Source organism: Saccopteryx bilineata, chromosome 5 (genome assembly GCF_036850765.1).
Source record: "Saccopteryx bilineata isolate mSacBil1 chromosome 5, mSacBil1_pri_phased_curated, whole genome shotgun sequence".
NCBI classification, from domain to species: domain Eukaryota; kingdom Metazoa; phylum Chordata; class Mammalia; order Chiroptera; family Emballonuridae; genus Saccopteryx; species Saccopteryx bilineata.
In genome coordinates, this window is record NC_089494.1 from 34,775,903 (window position 1) to 34,798,145 (window position 22,243).

Consider the following 22,243-nt stretch of genomic DNA (forward strand, 5'->3'; position numbering starts at 1 on the left):
TCTTTGACAAAGAAGGCAGGAACACACAATGAAGTACAGAAAGGTTCAATAAAAGTTTTGGGAAAATTGAACAAGTACATGCAAAAAAGGGAAACTTGACCACCAACTTACACAATACACAAGAGTTCTCAAAATGGATAAAAGACTTAAATGTAAGTCACAAAACCATAAATATCCTAGAAGAAAACATAGGCAGTAAGATCTCAGACATCTCTAATAACAATGTTTTTGCCAATACATTTTCTCAGGCAAGATAAACAAAGGAAAAAATAAACAAATGGGACTACCTCAAACTAAAAAGCTTTTGAACAACAAACAAACTATCAATAAAATGAAAAGACAACCCACTGAATGGGAGAACATATTCACAATGATAATCTGATATGGGGTTAATATCCAAAATCCTAAAGAACGTATAAAACTCAACACTAGGAAGATAAACAATCCAATTAAAAAACAGGCAAAGAACCAGAATAGACGCTTCTCCAAAGAAGACATACAGATGACCAATAGACACATGAAAAAATACTCAATGTTACTAATCATCAGAGACGTACAAATTAAAACCACAATGAGATACCACCTCATGCCTATTAGAAAGCCTATCATCAATAAATCAACAAATAACAAGTGCTGGTGACAATGTGGAGAAAAGAGAACACTCATGCACTATTGGTGGGAATGCAGACTCATGCACCACTGTGAAAAACAATATGGAGTTTCCTCAATAAATGCTTTGTTGCATGGGCTGGAGGTGAGGCCTGAAGTCCTCGGGTTTTCTGTCCTTCAGAAACCCCAGGGTCTAAAAAACTCATGGCAGAACAAGCAAAGGGTTGACTACAGTAAGAAGGTAGGATCCTGTCTCTGCCCAGTGTTTCTCTCAGATCTTATCAGACATTGGAAGCATACAACCATGGCTCTCTTTTTCTCTTTAGTGAAAAGGGAAGACTGAATTTCTTCACTTTTAAATGGATAGTACTGGGGGATGGGAGAAACTCCCATCTATTGACTCAGGAGTTTGTTTATTTGTATAAGAAAGGTCCTCTGAGTTAGTTACATCAAAGAACCTTGTTACTCTACGACAGAATATTTGAAAATGACACTGCCCTCCCCTACAACTCAGTCAAACCTATTTCTGGAGAACACGGTGACAAATCCTGCTTGCTGATGTAAATGGAAAAGTACTGGCCATGACTTCCATGTCCCTGGTTGTGAGTTCTTCAAAAGCTGCACATGAAACACAGGTGAGCAGTCTGAGAGTGGGACAATTTTAAGGCTCTTGGTCTGGTTATTAAATGTCCACTCCAGACACTCCATTCTCAACCTTTTTGACCATGAGCCTCTTCCCTCCCCTCCCAGCTCTAAACGTTCTGCCTCTGCTGAGCCAGGTGGCAGTTGGGCTTATGGGAAGCTGGGTACCAGTGAGGCCTTGAGTCCTCTCCAGTGTCCAGAAATTTGCACCCTGAGAACCGTGAATCTGGAGGAGAGCTTGGCCCTTTGGGGTATCAATGGGGCATGGAGAAAGTTTGACATTTGAGTGTAGAGGAGGGCAGGAGTGCCAAATGAGTTGCTGAACCCTCTCCTGCCCTGGGTCTGGGTGAGTATGAGGAGTGGGCCTGGAGGACAGAACATCTGGACAGAGAAGAATGTCATCAAGCCTTAAGAATTTGAACTTGCTTGAGACCTGCAACCCTTTTTTTCTATTCTATTTCTCCTTTCGGAATACGAATGTGTATCTTATGCTAGTCCTACCATGTATTGTGGAAGCCCATGACATGTTTGATTTTTTTAGGTTCGTAGTTGGAAAGCAATTGGCCTACATATAAGGCCATGAATTTTGGGGGGCAGGGAGTGGAATGTTGTGGTCTGATTGCTTGTGCCCTTCCCATATTCATGTTAACTCTTAACTCCCAACGTGATGGTATCAGGAAGTGGGGCATTGGGGAGGCAATTAGATAGAGAAGACAAAGCCCTCATCTATGAGATCAGTACCCTTATAAAAGAGACCCTAGAGAGCTCCCTTGCCCCTTGCTCCAAATCAGGGCACATCCAGAGCATTGCAGTCTGTGAACCAGGAAGCAGGTTCTCAGCAGACACCAAATCTGCTGGCGACTTGATCTTAGACTTCCTGGTCTTTAGAACTGTGAGAAGTAAATGTTTGGTTTTTTTAATAAGTCACCTAGTCTATGGTATTTTGATATAGTCCTAAATAAACTAAGATGAGACCCCCATGATGCTGTAGATCTTTAATACATTGCAAATGAAAAGAATAATTTTGATTCTTTATTATACCTTTTGGTAAAAATTTACATCCTAAAACATGATCCTGAAGTGACCAAAACCACAGAGAATAATTAAAAGATGCTAAAATTATCCTTGACATTTGAGAGCCAACTTATATATTGCTCTGGTTTGAAAATGTTAAGGTCAATCATTAACTTTCATCTCCTAAGGAAAACATAAGATTAAGACACACGGATGGACCAAGGTGTAAATGTTGATGGATCATCTCTGGGAATCTGAAAAAAATCAAAAGAGGTAAGAGTTTTTAAAAAATGTTGTTATATTGAACAAACAAAATAGACACAGACTCGCAGATGTAGAGAACAAACTGATGGCTTAGATCGAGGAGGTGTGGGGATGGGTGAAGAAGGGGAAGGGATGAAAGTGTACAAATTGGCAGTTACAAAATAGTCATAGGGGTGTAAAGTAGAGCATAGGGACCATAGTCAGTAGTGTTGTAATAACTATGTATGTTCTAGTTATTACATCTAGTTTCATCTGGGGACCACTTTGTAAGTCATAAATGTCTAACCACTGTGCTGTACACTGCGCTGTACACTGATATAATATTGAATGTTAATTGTAACTAAAAAAATTAAACAAAACAAAACAAAAAACTTATTAAATAGGTCAAAGAAGAAAATCTGTTTAATCATTGCAATAAAATGAAAGCTTCTACAATTCAGAGCCATTAAAATTGAGAGCCTTTTGTCCCTGTCCCTTTATCGGGCCTGGAACCCGTTCATGACCCCTGAGGTGCAGCCAGCCTCCTGTAACCATGAGCCGGGAGCCACACTCCAGGGGGAGTGGAGCAGGAACATGGAAGCAGCCTGGGTCCCTCATGGCGTCATTGGGCTGCCCTGGGCTCCAGATCTTCTGCTTCTTTCAGAAAAATAAATTATTTTTTGTTGAAAAAATTGTTGTTATATGAAAAATATTGTAATTCAGAAAAAATTGATTTTTAAAAAGGAAAAAGTCAATGTCCCCTTTATTCTTACCAAAATTATATAATTTTCTTATTTCTTTAAAACCTTGAGTCATAAATCTCCTCATTCTCATAAACTAATGTTTGGGATAAAATGCATCTTATTCAGAAGCCGTGTAACTTCAAAGGCATAGAGTGCAACCTAAATTTATACCAGACTCATCGAAGGCTGCAGTGAGCAGTGAATAGAAGAATATCTCTGGTGGAACTTCTAGACGCATCTTTAGCAGCTGGACAATGGAATTATGTTCTTTCATTGTGTGCATAGTGATATTTTCATTTAAATTATTGTTATTAGTGTGTGTAACAGACACTTTCTGAGTAATTGACCAAATTAGATATCTATTTAATCTAATTTGGTTTTTGAGGTAATTAAATATATCAACCACATTTTGACCAAATGTTTAAAGAAATGGGCCCTGGCCGGTTGGCTCAGCAGTAGAGCGTCGGCCTAGCGTGCGGAGGACCCGGGTTCGATTCCCGGCCAGGGCACACAGGAGAAGCGCTCATTTGCTTCTCCACCCCCGCCCCCTCCTTCCTCTCTGTCTCTCCCTTCCCCTCCCGCAGCCAAGGCTCCACTGGAGCAAAGATGGCCTGGGCGCTGGGGATGGCTCTGTGGCCTCTGCCCCAGGCGCTAGAGTGGCTCTGGTCGCAACATGGCGACGCCCAGGATGGGCAGAGTATCGCCCCCTGGTGGGCAGAAAATCGCCCCTGGTGGGCGTGCCGGGTGGATCCCTGTCGGGCGCATGCGGGAGTCTGTCTGACTGTCTCTCCCTGTTTCCAGCTTCAGAAAAGTAAAAAAAATAAATAAAAAAAAAGAAATGACCTACCAGGCCCATCTGCGATTAGCACTGACCCAAGTGAGTGTGCTTCTCTGTGGGGCTGGAAAGAATCCAACCGTCATTTAAAGAGGTTCCCTCACTTTGCAGTTGCTTTGAGACATACAGGAAGTAGCAAGTGGAGGAAATATGAGATTTTTCACTGGACAAGATGACCCTGCCCTCTAATTTTGTCACAGTTATCCAATTCAGACCAAGAAGTGAAAACCCATGTGAGGGGATTCCAACAGGAGCCTCTCCTCACCACACTTACCATGTCAGTAAACTGATCCCCACAAGCCATCCTAATGGACTCAGCAGTTGCTGGGCTATTTAGGGTGAAGGACTTGGCCAGCCCCCTCTCTCTTCGGGCAGCAGACACTGCATCACGGATGGCGAAAAACACGGAGCATCCCATGAACATTCCAGCCTCGCCCAGTCCCTGAGAGGAGGGCAAAGGCCATCAGAAAGGCATGGTTCATTTCAGAAATGCATGGTTCATTTGGGACTACTAATTTGTGTTCACATGCACACACACACACACTCTCACACACTCTCAAGCACACACTTCTGGCTTTTTAACCCTCAGAATGGAGTGCATCTGAATGGCCAGAATCTGCCCCCACATTGATCTGCGTGCGGGAGTCCTCTTCTCCTCTTCAGAGTAGTTAATGAAAATGCCCGAGGACATCAGAACGGCAGAGTAGCTAGAAATATCTGTACCTCTGACCAGGTCAAAAATATCAAAGGTCTTGGTGCCCTCTAGAGCAGTGGTCCCCAACCTTTTTTGGGCCACGGACCAGTTTAATGTCAGAAAATATTTTCACATACCAGCATTTAGGGTGGGACAGATAAATGTATCATGTGACCGAGACAAGTATCAAGAGTGAGTCTTAGACGGACGTAACAGAGGGAATCTGGTCATTTTTAAAAAACAAAACATTGTTCAGACTTAAATATGAATAAAGCAGAAATAATGTAAGTTATTTATTCTTTCTCTGCGGACTGGTACCAAATGGCCCCCGGACCGGTACCGGTCCGTGGCCTGGGGTTTGGGGACCACTGCTCTAGGGAATCCAACAGCCTCTAGACCAGCAATTTCCAACCAGTGTGCTGCTAGAATTTTTAAAACATGCAATAGCTATGACCAGGCCAGTGCTGCAGTGGATGAAATGTCATCCTGCAGTTCCAGGGTTGCCGGCTCCATTCCTAGGACACAAGCTCGACCCTGAAGGTGCCAGTTGGAGCCCCATCAGGGCACCTGTGAGTAGCAATGAATAGCACAGCTAAATATAACAAAGAGTTGATGCTTTTCTCTCTCTATTTCTCTCTCCTTCTTCTTCCCTTCCTCTCTCTCTCTGAAAAAAAAAATGCAATACCTGACTATTTCACTAACCTCTTGCTGCAGTGTCCCTGAATAAATAGTCAGGTATAGAATGTTTTAAAATTTCTTGTGCCACACCAGTGTGCCATGGCATATTGGTTGAAAATCACTGCTCTAGACCATTAGTGTTTAACCCAAACCACAACAAAAAAGCATCAATTGTTGTAACTGAGCTTGAAAGACAGTGAGGTGGTTGCCTCTGGAGGGTGGGATGTTGAAGTTCTCATACGTGCTCACTTCTCAGACCTGTGTTTGAAGCTTTTGAATGACCAGTGTGGGAGGCATTATATTTTGAAGAGTTCACCAATGCTTCTTGTACTGATTTTTCTTCTTTCTTCCTTTAAAGTATTCTGCTTGGTCTGTGTCTAGGGCCTTTCTAGAGAGATGGGACAAAGGACCCAAAGCAGATAAACTTTTTACCCTGAAGCATATGTGGAGGAAAAGGTGGAGCTGGCAGAAGGCGGGTTCTCCTCTGAGGTGAGGAGGAGGGAGGCAGCAGGGTGGTCTCGTGCCCTGTGTGGAGCAGAACTGGGAGGGAGACAGCTAGACCCCGAGAGGTAGGATTTTGTCAGAACAGTCTTTAGAGAAATCCCTGGACAAAGTCTGGTGCAGAAGTGGAGATGGGGCCATTCATGTGGAAAGTCTCACCTTCCTCCCAACATTGACCCACTCCTGAGAAAGAGAGGTAATTCCCTGAAAACCTGAGGTTAGATTGCCATCTGTCTGGCCAGATGTGGATTCAGAATAGCACTTAAGTTGGAGAAGTTTTGTTTTTTGTAGACTTGTATTTGAGAATCTTCACCATAAGTCTATATGGGCCAGTTTGACCCTCTGGTTTCCAGGGAGCATAAGTCAACACCTTGTATCAGGGGCTATCAGTGGTTACTAACACCTCAGAGAGAATCAATCCTCAGTGAGAAACTAGTCTGAAAGCCCATTTTTGACTTGGGCGGGGTGTGGGGAGAGGCTGCATGAGCAAGAAAGACTTGAGTCTGGAGGACATGCAGGGAGGGCGCAGAGAAGGCGCTGGGTGATGAAATTTGCCTACAGCTTCAGCTTGATCTCACCATGGTACTTAATCTCATGAACCTCATTACTTCTTGTTTGATTTAAATATGTTTCATGATCACTCTCAAGAGTGAAGATTCTACTTGCGCTGCTGAAGGCAGTGAGCACCACTCTATGGTGAGTTTGCTTTTCTTTTCCCATCTCCCTTTGTGAGCTGCAGTTCCAAAGAATAAGCAAATTCAGGGAGCAGTTTCATTATTTCTCGATGGAGTTGGTGGTTATGGGGTAAACTGTGCTCCCCTCCAATTCATCTGTTGAAATCCTAGTCCTGGTACCTCAGTATCTTAGTATTTGGAGGTGTCTTTAGAGAGATAACAGTGAAAATGAAGCCTTTAGGGTTTCTTATAGGAAAAGAAATTAGGACACACAGAGAGACATCAGACGTGTGTGCACAGAGGGTGATCATGTGAGGACACAGCAGGAAGGGGGCCATTGCAAGCCAAAGAGAAGACTCTGCAGAGATAAGACCTTGATCTCCGACTTCCAGCCTCCAGAACTGTGAGCAAATAATCTCTGCTGTTTAAGTCATCCCATCTGGTATTTTGTTATGGTCGCCCTAGCAAACCAATAGAGAGGTCTTGAGTTCTTACCTTGGATGAGTAGATGGCGATGGGATTTCGGGAACGCACAAGGGTGACATAGAACTCTTCTGGTATTTGAGTGACAGTGGGGATTTTGTAGTCATCTGGACTCCGAGAATAAAGCACACCTTCTGGGGAGTATTTCAGTTCTTCTGTGGTATAAAATCCCATGCCTTGGGTAAATGCTCCTTCAACCTACAGGCAATATATATCACAGCATAGTATAAGCATATGATGTTGGTTGAAAAAATACTGCAATGTGATCTAAAATGGAGCTGGGAATCATAATAAGCCATTCTAGAAAGGATTGTGGGGAACTTGACAAAGGGTTCTTCAGGATCTGGCCCTTGTCATCCAGCCTGGCTTCCTCCTTAGCTCTTCTGGCCCAGGTACCCCATGGTCCAGGGATTCAACACTTGTCAAGTTCTGGGTAAGTCTCCAAGCCCCCCAGAGGCATTCAGACCTTAATTTTTTTGTAAAGGCAGCTCCTGTTTTCCCTGCTCCCCACCTCAGTTTGTCCACTTGGCAAACCCCTATCCCTCCTCCAGCTTTCAGCTGAAAAGTAACTGACACTTTGGATGCCCTCTAGGGTACTGCGACAGCCTCTAGACCAGCAATTTTCAACCACTGTGCTGCAAGAATTTTTAAAACATGCAATAGCTATGACTTGGCCAGTCACGGGGGTGAATCTTCCCACTTCCAGCCCCACGTGGATTTAGGGACTGCTTCCTCCGGGCTCACTGCATTTGAACCCCCAACAGGTGGCACTAAAAGGATATTTTCTTAGTTCACATCTTTCTCTCTCTCTCTTGCTCTTGTTTCACTCTCTCTCTCTCACTGGTTGGTAAGCATTCTGATTCCTGGCCTTCTTGTATTCTGTTTTTAGCACGGTGCCTGGTACATAAATTCTCAATAAATGTTCATTGAATTGGATGAAAAAGAAGCTAAACTTAAAGAAATGTGAACTAGAATAAATGGAACCAGGACACTATACTTATAATATCTGGATTTATTTACTTTTTTACATAACTTATGATGAAGATTAGATCAATCTTAACATGGTGGGTTGGAAGAAATATTTTTATTAAAAGCTATGTTGAGTCCTATTTATAGTCTATTTTGCTCTTAGGGAAAAATATTTAAGGTTCCATTTAAAGGGGTACCTGACCAAGCAGTGAAGCAGTGGATAGAGCGTTGGGCCGGGATGTGGAGAGCCCAGGTTCAAAACCCCAAGGTAAACCTGCTTGAGAGCAGACTCACCAGCTTGAGCGAGGGGTCGCTGGCTTGAGCGTGGGTCACAGACATGACCCCATGGTCGCTGGCTTGAGCCCAAGGTTGCTGGCCTGAGTAAGAAGTCACTCACTCTACTGCAGCCCCCAAATCACAAACATATGAGAACACAATCAATGAACTACTAAGGAGACTGAGGAGCCACAACTAAGAATTGATGCTTCTTATATCTCTCCCTTCCTGTCTGTCTGTTCCTATCTGTCTCTCTCTCTGTCTCTGTCACAAAAAAGGGGGTATCTCATAAAGACACATGTAGCCCCATGTTCATTGCAGCACTGTTCACAGTGGCCAAGACATGGAAACAACCAAAAAGCCCTTCAATAGAAGACTGGATAAAGAAGATGTGGCACATATACACTATGGAATTCTACTCAGCCATAAGAAATGATGACATCAGATCATTTACAGCAAAATGGTGGGATCTTGACAACATTATATGGAGTGAAATAAGTAAATCAGAAAAATCAAGAACTACATGATTCCATACATTGGTGGAACATAAAAACGAGACTAAGAGACATGGACAAGAGTGTGGTGGTTACCAGGGGTGGGGGGAGGGAGGATGCAGGAGGGAAGGAGGGAGAGAGTTAGGGGGAGGGGGAGGGGCACAGAGAAAACTAGATAGAGGGTGGCGGAGGACAATCTGACTCTGGGTGAGGGGTATGCAACATAATTTAATGACAAGATAACCTAGACATGTTTTCTTTGAATATATGTACCCTGAATTATTAATGTCATCCCATTAACATTAATAAAAATTTATTTAAAAAAAAGGGGGTATCTGCTTCAAGGTTAAATCATTGAAGGAGAGTTACACTTTGCATTTTATTGAATTGTAAAATTACAGAATAAAATAAACAAATTTAAATGCTAAATTTGGATATTTCCAAATGCTTGTCTCCAAAGGAAAACATCAAGGTTCAGGAGTTCCAGTCTAACACACGTCTGGTTTTCTTTTCTTTCCCAATGGGACAGATGTAGTGTTTTCCTAATTATAACATTCCCCTTGTTGCTTTTACTTAAGCTATAAAGAGGCAGGAACAAGCTGCTAGGAGGGAACAGGAAGGGGAAGGAGAGGTGGGGCTGAGTCTAGCTGTGCTGGTCTCACTTGACAGATTTAAGATGAATGTCAGGTGACGTTCAACGTGCAGATTCTAAGTCCCAGCCCAGCAAACTCATGATGGAGCAGTCTGAGCCTGGGTGAGCACAAGAATCCAGATTTCTGGTAAACATTATAGATGCTTTTGTTGCAAGAGTCTAAGGATCGCATTTTAAGAAACACCGAGGAACCTAATAAACTGTTCTTTAGAAAGCCCATCAGTCAATCCAGGCAAATCAGTTCCTTAGGCCTTGGGAAGGTGGGACGCTGTTGGCAGATGAAACCAACATGTCTGTTGGGTTTGATGCCGAGCTCCTCAACCTGTGCAGCTATGCAGGTCGACTGTGGACCAGCTGCCTCTCCTCACCTGGGAGCTGGTGGGCGGGTGTGGCGTGAGCTGCTGCGGCTGGCCATTGGCCCCACTTTGAGTGACAAAGCTAGGAGGGGAAAAGAAAGCACCAAGAGCTGGAGAGGTTTTAACTTAAAGTTTGAAATTTTGGGTGTGTTAAAAATATATTTACTTATGAGATAAAAATCAGAAATTCAGCCAAAGGGGAAAATTGTTTTTAAGCATTTCTTTTTCCCTTATAATTCTCTCAATTGGTCAGTTTAAATTCAATATTAGTAGAAATATTCATGTAGCTTTATTACTATGTATGTATGTAATATTCCCTAATTATAAGCATTAATTCATTATCACTGAAGAAGAAACAGAAGGCATGGAAAATTATAAAGCAGAACAAACTTTACATATTTCTGCCACATAAATACAACAATTATTAACTTCTCTTTTTTTTCCTTTTTAGCAGAGAGAGAGACAGACACCAGACAGAAAGGAAAGGAGAGAGATGAGAAACATCAACTCTTAGTTGTGGTACCATAGTTGTTTGTTGATTGCTTTTTCATATGTGCCTTAACCAAGGGAGCTCCAGCCAAGCCAGTGACCTTGGGCTCAAACCAGAGACCTTGGTCTTCAAACCAGCGACCGTGGGTAATGTCTAAGATCTTATGTGCAAGCTGGTCAGCCTGCACTCAAGCCTGGTGACCTTGGGGTTTCAAACCTGGGTCCTTAGCATCCCAGGCCAACGTTCTATCCATCACATTATCTACTGGTCAAGCATTAACATTTTCCTGAATTTTCTTTAAAATTTTTATCTTATTTTTCTCTGTGTAATATTTCTCTGTGAAATGTATTGCAGAATACTTGTACCAGGTATAAACATTAGTGGAATTCTGGGACATAGCATTCTGCATGGAATTGACCGACAGTCCCTGTGAAGTTCTCTGATACCACGCACCTGCCCAATGTCCAGGGCTGGGTTTATGCTGAAAGCAGCATCCATGAAGATGTCAGTCCTAAGGAGCTGTGCCAAGAGAAAATATATGATAAAAGATATTATTTATTTAAAGTAGATCTTCACTACAATTATATATATACCTGTCCCTGGTTTTTTCACAGGCAGGATCACATTGATTATTATTTACAGCATAGAAAACGTGCCTATATTTGTATTCTCTGAAAACAATGAACACTGAAGATGGTGAACACCAGTGTGACCCTTACCTTGTGAGCCCCAGTCAGGCAGTCGACCTCAACCTCAGAACAGGATGCTCCAAAAACAAAATAGGGGTTCGGATTACCTTCCTCCTTCTCCCAGTCCATATATGTCTGGTAGCCTCTGAGAAGAGAAATCAGGAGTGAAGGAAAGGCACTTCCCCACTAGTGGTCTGATCACCTGTGGCGCTGTGGGTCCTAGAGATGACCAGAGCTCCCGACCCATGGCTGAAGGACTCTTCCCCTCCCTACAAGGGGGGCACAGTGGTCAGAGTTGTAGGAGTGCCGGTGCTCACACGGGGAGAAGGTCCACTGGTGTCTGAGCGCTGCCCTGCAGCACACAGTTACTGGGAAGGGTCAGAGGTGGTGTCACTCTTGGTTGGTAAATGCCTGTGGCCCCAAGGAGTGCCCGGTCCTCCCCCAGATCTCCTCCCACACCCCAGGACCCACGACTGGAGGGTTAACACAGGGCTCAGCAGAGCTCCAGTGCTCTGCAGGTGTCTGTTCAGATCAACGAGCATATGCCATCCCTGCCCAGTGTACTCTACCCCACAGTGAAAGCGTCCTTTACTTGAAATATCCAGTAGTTGACAGGTTGATGGACTCTTCGTAGGCTGTTGTGATCTGGAAGAGATGATTGGTTACAAAGACAGATAAGTTTAGGGAAAGTGATGAAAAATTCCATGCTGAGCCTGCCCCCTGTTGTTGGCACCACGATCTGCACATTCATCCCGAGCGAGGTTTATGCTTTGTACAAGCCTCAGGTCATGTTCAAGCGCAGTGCTGACGGCAGCTGCTAGCTGTGCTCTGCGCACCTCTACTTTTGGAGTTGCACGGAGTCAAGGTTATTATTTTTAACTTTTTTGGCTTTTTGCATTAAGGAGGAGCCAGGCCATATTCATGTACACAGGTAAGTGTGTATGCACATACAAACACACACATGTGTATGTATATATATGTATGTGTGTGCATGCATGTATGTATGTATATATCTTGACCCTGTCTTTTCCCTCCAAAATTATTCAGTTGGTTTTCTCAGTATATTATATCAGATTCCCTGGGTAGAGCTGGAAATAATAACACTAATGGTAATTGTAATAATAATTATTAAAAACAGAGTAATCCTTTGCTATTAGGACTGCTATTATCTCCATCGCCCTGGTGGGAAACCCAGGCCCTGAGGCGCGGGGGCAGTGCACTCCCACAGCGCAGGGAGCCTCATAGCTGGGCCAGCAGCCCGTGGGCTGTATTCTAGAGCCAATGCTGTTATCATGCTCTGAGAAGTTAAGCTCTAACGAAGCCTCTTAAAAAACACAGACATCTCTGTCGCTCTCATTTGGAAAAGCAGAGGTAAATGCTAAGGCATGCTTTGTGTCTTGAATAGGCACCAACAACCAGATCACACGCCTAGGACTTGTGCCTATCTGATGTATTTGCGTTTCCCTGGCAGGGCTGATGGGAACACTCACCCAGTCCTCCCATGTTCCCTTTGGTTTTTTCCTGATGACTGGCTGAAGACGGTCCCTGAGAATTTGGCAGGCATTCTAAAAATAAATATTTGAAATGATATCAGAAATAAAAGGCACAAGGAATAGCAAATTGTTCAATATTTAAATCAGTTCAAATGTAGGGTTCTTAAACTTGAGCATTGTATGGAACCCGTTTAAGTGAAACAAATATTCCTGTGGGTCTTGCATTGTTAAAAAAATTTTTATATTTATTTAGAAAATTAACTTTAATTTTCTAATTAAATTGAAAATTAATTAGGGTGACATTGATCAATAAGAGTACATAGGCAGCTGCGGAGGTGCTGGGAGCTTGGAACTCTCTGAAGCTCTCTTCGCTCTTGCCGCCGCCGTCTCCGCCAGCTTTCCGCGAGTCCGTGCCGCGCTCCGATCCTTGTGGCCGGCCCGGGGTGCGCTCGGTCTCTCTGGACAGAGTGTCTCCACTGAGGCTCCTCGGTGATGGCCACCAAGATCGACAAAGAGGCTTGCCGAGAGGCGTACAACCTGGTGCGCGACGACGGCTCGGCCGTCATCTGGGTGACTTTTAAATATGACGGCTCCATCATCGTCCCCGGCGAGCAGGGAGCGGAATATCAGGACTTCATCCAACAGTGCACAGATGACATCCGATTGTTCGCCTTTGTACGCTTCACCACCGGCGATGCCATGAGCAAGAGGTCCCAGTTTGCCCTTATCACATGGATCGGTGAGAACGTCAGTGGGCTGCAGCGAGCCAAAACTGGCACAGACAAGACCCTGGTGAAGGAGGTCGTGCAGAATTTTGCTAAAGAGTTTGTGATCAGTGATCGGAAGGAGCTGGAGGAAGATTTCATCAAGAACGAGCTCAAGAAGGCTGGGGGAGCCAATTACGACGCCCAGACGGAATAATCCCAGCCCTCGGCCTGCCCCTTGCCAAAGTCATTTGCCTGCTCTCCAGTGGAGGGGACCATGGCCTCAGCTACCAGCCCACCAGCCCACCAGGGAGAGGAGACGCAATGAGAGGCAACACCCGCCGCCCTGTCTGTCACCCAACTCCCCTCCCCTGCTTCCCTCACACGTCCTATTATGTCCTATCTTGCAAAGCTCATGGCTCATCTTTCTTTTACCTTCTTTTCCTTTTGTCTCCCTCTTTCTTGTTCTGAAGAAAAAAATCATTGTGATGCCAAGATCATGCACATCCTCAGATCGGAGGCACCTCCTGTGGTGGTCCCTTTTCCTGGCATTTCTCTGAGACTGCCTGGCCTCCGCCAGGGCCTCATGTTGCTTCCGGAGCCGGGCCAGTGCTGCCATCTTGGTTGTCCCTGGCTTGCCCGCCTGCTTACCGCCATGGAGGCAGCTGTGTCGGGAGCCAAGCCATTGATGGCGGCCTTCACAAGCACACGCATTCGCCCCACATGTCAGGCTCAGACCTCCTAGAATGTGCTGCAGGGCCCCTCACCCACCTCATTCAATGTTGCCTAAGCTACAGAGATGGATGGTGCTCGGTGGTGAGAAGTTTAGGCCTGACTCAGACCGAAGGAGAAGAGATAAAATTTGCCTTAAAAGTTGCCGGGCATTAGCTTTGCCACAGGGTCTGAAACAGCCTGTTCCCGCCCTTTTGATTGAAGTCTCATTATGGCATGGAGTGGGGGTAGAGGTCTCAGTCCAGATTTGACAGGAGTCTTTCAGGGTTCATTTCAGAGGCTCCCAGAGCAATGAGGACGTTAGGGAGAGAGGTCTGGGATGTGGAACAGGAATTCAGGTAGAATTGGGCACTGATTCTTTACTTTCAGGAAGGTCCTCGGCCGGCAGTCAGGACAGCACAGGCCAGAGCGCCCCTCTGCCACCTCAGCTGTGTGCGCAGCGAAGCCTGGCCTCCGGGAACCGAACACCTGTGGTTTTAATCCTACGTCTGCACCACAGTCAAAGGATTAGCGTTTTGTTTTTTTGTTTGGCTTTGTTTTTCAGAGAAAGATGAGATTGGCTTGGTTCTTCATGAGCATATTTTATATTGTTCTTTTTCCTGTTTTCCTTGCTCATTCCATTCAGGGGGAAGAGTCTGTGCTGTGTTGGGGTTGTGAGAACATCTGCACTCAAACAGTTTACAGAAATAAATGTTTTTCTTTTTCAATGTATTAAAAGAAAAAAAAAAGAGACATAGGTTTCAGGTAAACATTTCTATAGCATTTGAACTTGATTATGTTGTATACCCATCACCCAAAGTCAAATCACTTCCTGTCACCTTGTATTTGTCTCTCTTTACACCCTTCCCCGGACGCCCTCCTCACATCTCTCTCCCTTCCTTCCCCCTCTCCCTGAGAACCATTTCACTTTTATCTATGTCCATGAGTCTCAGTGTTTTTATTATAATGTTTGCATACATGGTAACATAAGACTAGGTAAAGCCTTTTAGAATTATAGCTCTTTTATGACTATAAAACAAAAAAAATCAAAATGACAAAGTGTACAGACCAATCTACATACCAATAAATTCAAAATCACGTTAATTTAGTTGATTGACAATGGTGTTTTCTGCAGCTACACTGCTGCTTGGAATGTGGAACAGTCCTGACCGCTGAGGCACACATACTTCTGTGTGCAGCGTGCCTGTTATGGGCCAGTTAAAGGGTCGTTTTCTCTCCACCTTTGTTGCCATTAGATTTTCATTTGCACTTTATGCCTTGTCACCACTTACTCTTTAAGAAAACATCATTTCTGTGTGAAGTCCTGCTTACTGCCTTGACACAAAGTATACTTCATGGTCCCAAATGCAGACAAGGACAGCTCATGGTAGCACTTCCCTCATAAAGGGGTCATTCTGATATTGCAAACGTGCTAGTCTTTATTGAAATGAAAATAAAAATTCACGATGAAATCTCAATCCCCTGAGATTACATCTGCAGACCGCTGGGTGTCAGTGAGCCCAGCTTGGCTTCCTCTCTTAATTTAAATACAAATCTCATTACATGTGTACCCTTATCTTAATCATCTCAGCTTCTGAACACCCTACATGCCCTCTCTTGTTTCTGTGCCTCCTGTTCTATCATTGCCTCTTTGGGAAATGGCCTGTGGCTTCTCCCACAGGAGGGAGATGCCCGCACCCATAAATCTATCTCTGCTGCTTCATGCAGTCGTCAGTGACTGACCTCATTAGAAATGGGCGCTTTCCCAGACAGTGCCACATCCAGGGCAAACTCAAGTAGCACCGTTCCTGCCTGTCCAGATACCAGATGTTCCTCCTCTTATCACGACCTGACAACATATTCTTGCGCATAACTTCATGCTCAATAGCCTAATGGTCTCCTAAGATATCTTCTCACTTTAGGAGAACATTTGTCGTTCTTTTGTGACATATGAGCTCCTTTTTGTGTGTGGAGTATCTTTCGCCTTATATTCCTTAGAGAGTTGTTTTTCCTTGTTGAAATAAAACTCCAAGTGTCATACACTATTTTTTGTGGCTTTTTCTGCGCTATAGAAAATTGCAAAATACACAGAAGTAGAGAGAATAGGACAATTTCCCGCTATACCTTTTATCCGGCTTCAGCAATGAGCATTTATAGCCCGAGCAGCCTGTGCAACCTCTTCTTCCACCTCCCTCCCTTTTACTCTGTGTGCTCCAGCCACACTGACCCCTTGCAGCTCCTCAAGCACAGGGGGTGAGTTTCTACTACTAAGCACCCACATGAATGGCTCCTTTTTTTGCTGCATTGAGGACCAGGCTCAAGGGTCACCAATCAGTGAGTGGCCTGGTTTCTCTGCTGCCCCAGCAGGCCACGCTAACATTTGCACTTTCTCTTTCCATAGCCTGTATTATTTTGATTCATGACCCCTACCATTATATATTTTTAAAATTTTTCTTTATTATTATTTCATGCCTTATTAGTTATTGATGGGAGATTAAAGGACTCTTTCTGACTTTTATGCTAAGGATGAGATTGGCACAATAGGTGACAAATAGTCCCTTATTCCAATGGGGGTTCTCTACCTTCTAAGCAGATCCTGCAAATAAACCCACAAGCTGTTCCTCACCCACCTCAGTGGTATCAAAGGGTTGAAACTGAGGAGACTGAAAGGTTAGAATTAGGGAGAAGATTCCACCGGAAATGGCTGTTGGTGTGCCGGGATCAACTTCTCAGGGAGGAGTGGCAGGAAGGGCTTTCTCCATCTCAAGCCCAGTGAGAGACACTGCAAAGCCACCCAGAGAGCTTGACAGGAACCCCCTGGAGTTGGGGGACCCTACACACCTGCATCATCTTTTTTTTTTTTTTGTATTTTTCTGAAGCTGGAAACGGAGAGAGACAGTCAGACAGACTCCCGCATGCGCCCGACTGGGATCCACCCAGCACGCCCTCCAGGGGCGACACTCTGCCCACCAGGGGGCGATGCTCTGCCCCTCCGGGGCTTCGCTCTGCTGCGACCAGAGCCACTCTAGCTCCTGGGGCAGAGGCCAAGGAGCCATCCCCAGCGTCCGGGCCCGGGCCATCTTTGCTCCAATGGAGCCTTGGCTGCGGGAGGGGAAGAGAGAGACAGAGAGGAAGGAGGGGGGGCGGGGTGGAGAAGCAAATGGGTGCTTCTCCTATGTGCCCTGGCCGGCAACCGGCCAGGGCCCTGCATCATCTTCTGAACACAGACTATAGGTGAGAGACAGCCTGCAGCAGCCCAGGCTGCTCGAGGACCATCTCTGGGCAGAGGGATGCTGTATTCCCACTGACCAGACGACCTTCAAAGGGGCAGGTGTCTGAGCAGAACCTGTGGTGTGGGTGCTGTGTGGGCTAAATTTTTCTATATTATTGAATCCTCTGTGTTTAACCATTTCAATTTAAGAAAAATTTATGAAGACAAAGCCAAAATGGAATCAGTTTTTTTTTTATTTCCTGCTCTCTTTACTTTGTGGTGTTTAATACTTAGTTTTTAGACATAAACATATTAATGCTTATTGATTTACCTGGTCCATTAAGTGTTACATTTGATTTGGAATTATTTCAGATTTTTCTAAAAGACATTTTTCTTTTATTGACATATCCTGGTCTCTACTCCCATATAAATGACTTAGAATTTAAAAAAATTCTGGGATCTGAAATTAATAGCTTCATCTTCCTCACGTGATGGACAGTCTATGTCAAGGCTACAGCCGCTGTTGTCTTTGCTGTCATCAAGACTTAGCATGTTTCCTTTGAAAATCTGCAGCTATGGTTGACTGACAAAGAATCTAGAGCCTTGGGAAGTCTTATGGAGCCTCAAAAGCTCTTCATAATCAACCCATCACGGAAGCCCATTGAAGAGTTGCAGGCCTGAAGGGCAAACAGAGGACAAGCTGTCGCTCCTTTCCCTACAAGGAGCACTCTCGGAATTTGCTGGACACAGCTTTGTCCAAACCAGACCGTGGAAGGCAGTGTGTGGAAAGGCTTCATTTTGAGATTTTCCACATTTTTAGACTTCAGATGAAGAATTTTATGTCTCACAGGTGGCCTAGTGATATTTACATTTTCCTAAAAATGAAAATATCACTTTCCTAAAAATGAAAATATCACTTTCCAACAAAAAAAGAAATTTTTATGTTGTTAAGTTGAACTTTACCCATTGACTTTGAAACAATCTTATTTTTATACATATTTTTTTTGTTGTGTGCCACTATCACTACTATTTCCAAAACCTTTTTCATTACTCCAAACCGAAACTCTAACAATTAAGTAATAACTCCCCATTTGCCCCTCCTCCTGACTGCTGGCACCCTCTAGTATCCAGGTTTTGAAAGTTCCCCACCGATAAGGGCTTTCTGCAAGGGGTGAGGTGCCTCAATAGAAAGAGGCTGGGAGTGACCTGGGGCTAGGGCAGGGGTGGGCAGGTTACAAGTGGTTAAAGCCATAGGAGAGGCACCACCCACGCCATGGTCATAATGAGAGACTGTCTAAGGAGCTCACAATGGCATCTACAAGGGAAGGCGTCAAATACAACAAGACCAAGTGACACTGAGCCAGCCAAGAAAGTTCTGCCTTTCTTCTGTGCTCTCTTTCCTGGTCTTTAATGATTTTATTTATTAATTTTACAGAGAGAGGAGGGGGAGTGAGAAGTACTAAAGTATAATATTAGTTGCTTCAGGTTAGTTGTTCATTGTTTACTTGTCATCTGTGACTTGACCAGGCAAGCCCAGGGTTTCGTACCAGCGACCTCAGCATTCCAGGTTGGCGCTCTATCCAATGTGCCATCACGGTTCGGGTTATTTCTTGGATTTTACAAGGAGCTTAAATGAAGGCTAAGGAGCTTGTGTGTGTGTGTAGTGGGGGGGATGGTGGAGTGCAAGGAGGGAAATGGAGAGAAGGCTCCCCACCCCCTTTCTACCTGCAGGCCCAAACTGTTAAGTAGTAGAGACACTGCAAGATGAAATACGTTTTGGAATTTAGGACTAGACATTTTAATTATTGAATGAGATATTTATGCAAATAAATGTGATCAGTGGGGTTTTAATTATCTTAGAGTGGTTAGAGGAATGCCAAGTAGATTTTATTTAAAGGGATAGACAAAGAAGCACACACAGGGAGCTTCAAACATCTGAAGTCTCAACCACTTAGTGGAGTGACCTAAAACCAGCCACTTGACCTTTCCTGGCCTCAGTTTCAGTTCCCGTATAAGAAGGAGTGGGATAAGGTTATTTCCATCACTGTCACTGGATGACTGAGACATGAAAGAAAAGTCACCTGCACTGCTCTCCCGAAGATGTCTGTTCCCATGGATGCTGCTGTGAAGGTGGCATTGGGCACCGTGACAGTGCTTGTTTCTGACAGGTGTATATACGACATGGGGATGTTCAGTTCTCGACTAGCCACCTGCCAGAAGCAGAAAAGAAACATTATTGATGTCATTGACTCTGAGTCTCCCTCCCTGCAAATTAAAAACTTTTACATTCTCTGACTTTTTCTCTTTTCGGAAGATAGGGGGTGGGGGAGACAGACATACAGACAAACAGACAGGGACAGATAGACAATAGACAAGGAGAGAGAAAATAAGAAGCATTATTTTCCTTCCGCACCTTAGTTGTTCATTGATTCCTTTCTCACACGTATCTTCACTGGGAGGTTCCAGCTGAGTCAATGACCCCTTGCTCAAGCCAATGACTTTGGGATCAAGCCAGCAATGTCGGGTTCATTCCAGCAAATTTTGGGCTCAACCCGGTGTCCATGATCCTACACTCAAGCCAGTGACCTCAGGGTTTCTACCCTGCTTTATGTAGTGTGCAACTACCTGGTCAGGCTACATTCTTTTCTGAACAGAGTATAAAACCTGCCATTTATTTAGGATAAACATTTAAGGTAGCATCTTGGGTCTTATATGTAGACTATGAGTTTAAAAATTTTAAACGACACTGTGAAAGATACCTTTTCAGAGACAGGTGGCCAACTATGTGTTTACTTTCATACCAGTTTCATAGAAGCCACATGTCAGTACAGTCACTCTGGGACATCTGGTTTAGTATGACACATACAAACCAGGCTGAGGTCCCAGTCTTACTGCTTTACCTTCATCTTCTCCTCATGGTTTAGAGACACTTAGCAGATTAGGTTTTTCATGGGATACTTTGTAGAAACAAGGGTTTTGTTTAAAAGAAGCAAGATCTGGCCCTGGCTAGTGGCTCATTGGATAGAGCACTGGCCCAGCATATGGATGGCTGAGCATATGGATATCCTGGGTTCGATTCCCAGTCAGGGCACACAGGAGAAGCAGTATCTGCTACTCCCCCACCATTCCCCCTTCTCTCCCTAACCCCTCTGGCAGCTAGTGGTTTGATTGCTTTGATTGTGGCCCTGGTTGCTGAGGATAGCTCCATTGGAGCACATCAGCCTAAGTTGCTAAAAATGGTACTCAAACACTGGCTTCAGATGGGTTTGCTGAGTAGATCCTGGTTGGGGCGCCTGTAGACGTCTGCCTCACTATCACCCCTCCTCTCATCTAAAACAAAAAACAAAACAAAACAAAAAGGAAGCAAGATCTGTTCAAAGAAGACTGGATGTTTGCAGTTTCCTAATTTCAAGTACATTATTAAATAATATTATTTCCTTAAAGAAAATATCTTCTGCCTGACCAGGTGGTGGTTCAGTGGATAGAGCATCGGCCTAGGACTCTGAGGATCCAGGTTTAAAACCCATGGTCCCTGGCTTGAGTCCAAAGGTTGCTGACTTAAAACCCAAGGTCATTAGATTAAGCTCCAGGTTGCTGGCATAAGCAAGGTGTCACTGGCTCGGCTGGAGGCTTCTGGTCAGGGCATGTATGAGAAGCCATCAATGAACAATTAAAGTGCCTCAACTATAAGTTGATGCTTCTCATCTCTCTCCCTTGCTGTCTTCCTCTGTCTGCCTCTCTCTCTCCATCTCTCTGGCTAAAAAAATAAATAAATAAGGTAAAGAAATCTTCTATTTCTCATTGAGAAAAAAGCTTTGTTACCACCTACTCATATCTTTTATTCAAATTTCATATTGAACAAATTTTTATATAGTATTAAAAAAAGGGAAACTTTCTTATTGCAAATAATCTCTTGCGCATTCAACAGTATCAGAAAGATTTCATTGAATTAACCCACATAATGGCCCATCATGTGGTGTTTCTAAGAGGTTTATGAATTCTTTTTTTTATATACATAAATTTTTATTAATTTTAATAGGGTGACATCAATAAAGCAGAGTACATATATTCAAAGAAAACATGTCCAGGTTATCTTGTCATTCAACCATGTTGCATACCCATCACCCAAAGTCAGATTGTCCTCCGTCACCTTCTATCTAGTTTTCTTTGTGCCCCTCCCCCTCCCCCTTCCCCTCTCCCTCCTTCCCTCCCCCCCCCCCATAACCACCACACTCTTGTCCATGTCTCTTAGTCTCGTTTTTATGTCCCACCAATGTATGGCATCATGCAGTTCCTGGTTTTTTCTGATCTACTTATTTCGTTCCGTATAATGTTATCAAGATCCCACCATTTTGTTGTAGATGATCCGATGTCATCATCCCTTATGGCTGAGTAGTATACCATAGTATATATGTGCCACATCTTCTTTATCCGGATATATATATATATATATATATATATATTTTTTTTTTTTTTTACTGTGATTAAAGCCTTTAAGCAAACTCTTGGCCAATACAACAAGAATCCATATGAATTCTGAGAACATAATTTCTCATCCTATTAAACACATTTATTTCTAATGAAGATTTGCATTAACATTGTATAGCTTTTAGCGGTTGCCATAAAGATAAAAATAGTTTATCTTTGAAAACTGAAATCACAGTTTTCAGAAGACTTATGGACTTGGTGCTTCAGAGTGCAGGAAGGACACTATAACATATTTTCTCAATTCTAATACCCACTTTCATCAGCCCTCTGCATTCTTATGTTCCTGATATTAAAATGAGTCTTACAATTGACCTGTGCATTTGGTGTAATGGTATTCTACTGCTCAAGAACAACAACAACAAAAGCCGGTAAAATTGACTGTACAGTTATACTCTTCCACAGTAAAGAAAATGGGTACTTATCTCACCTGGGCCATTTTGGTGTAGAGGCCTTGTCCAATTTCACAGCCTCCATGAGTCAACAAGACAGAGCCGTCAGTATAGATGTGGACTAGAGCAGCGGCCTGTTGGGGATAATTGTAATACCAGTGTAGAAACCCATACAGCCAGATGTTGCCGTGCGTTTAACTTAGGT

At 43.9% G+C, this 22,243-nt stretch overlaps 1 protein-coding gene and 1 pseudogene across 1 annotated transcript in view; one reads left to right on the plus strand and one right to left on the minus strand.

The window, feature by feature from the left end:
• Positions 1–2,421: 2,421 nt before the first annotated feature.
• Positions 2,422–22,243, minus strand: part of LOC136306455 (aldehyde oxidase 4-like) — a 31,203-nt gene continuing 11,381 nt past the window's right edge. Inside the window, exons 8-16 of the mRNA XM_066233029.1 lie at positions 22,077–22,172; positions 19,243–19,371; positions 12,533–12,607; positions 11,635–11,687; positions 11,073–11,187; positions 10,807–10,872; positions 7,129–7,314; positions 4,361–4,528; positions 2,422–2,519 (exon numbers count right to left, since the gene is read on the minus strand). Coding sequence (XP_066089126.1) covers positions 2,466–2,519; positions 4,361–4,528; positions 7,129–7,314; positions 10,807–10,872; positions 11,073–11,187; positions 11,635–11,687; positions 12,533–12,607; positions 19,243–19,371; positions 22,077–22,172 — 942 coding nt within the window. The 3' untranslated portion in view covers positions 2,422–2,465. The remainder of the gene's footprint in view (positions 2,520–4,360; positions 4,529–7,128; positions 7,315–10,806; positions 10,873–11,072; positions 11,188–11,634; positions 11,688–12,532; positions 12,608–19,242; positions 19,372–22,076; positions 22,173–22,243) is intronic.
• On the plus strand, positions 12,865–14,678 carry LOC136337563 (coactosin-like protein pseudogene; annotated as a pseudogene).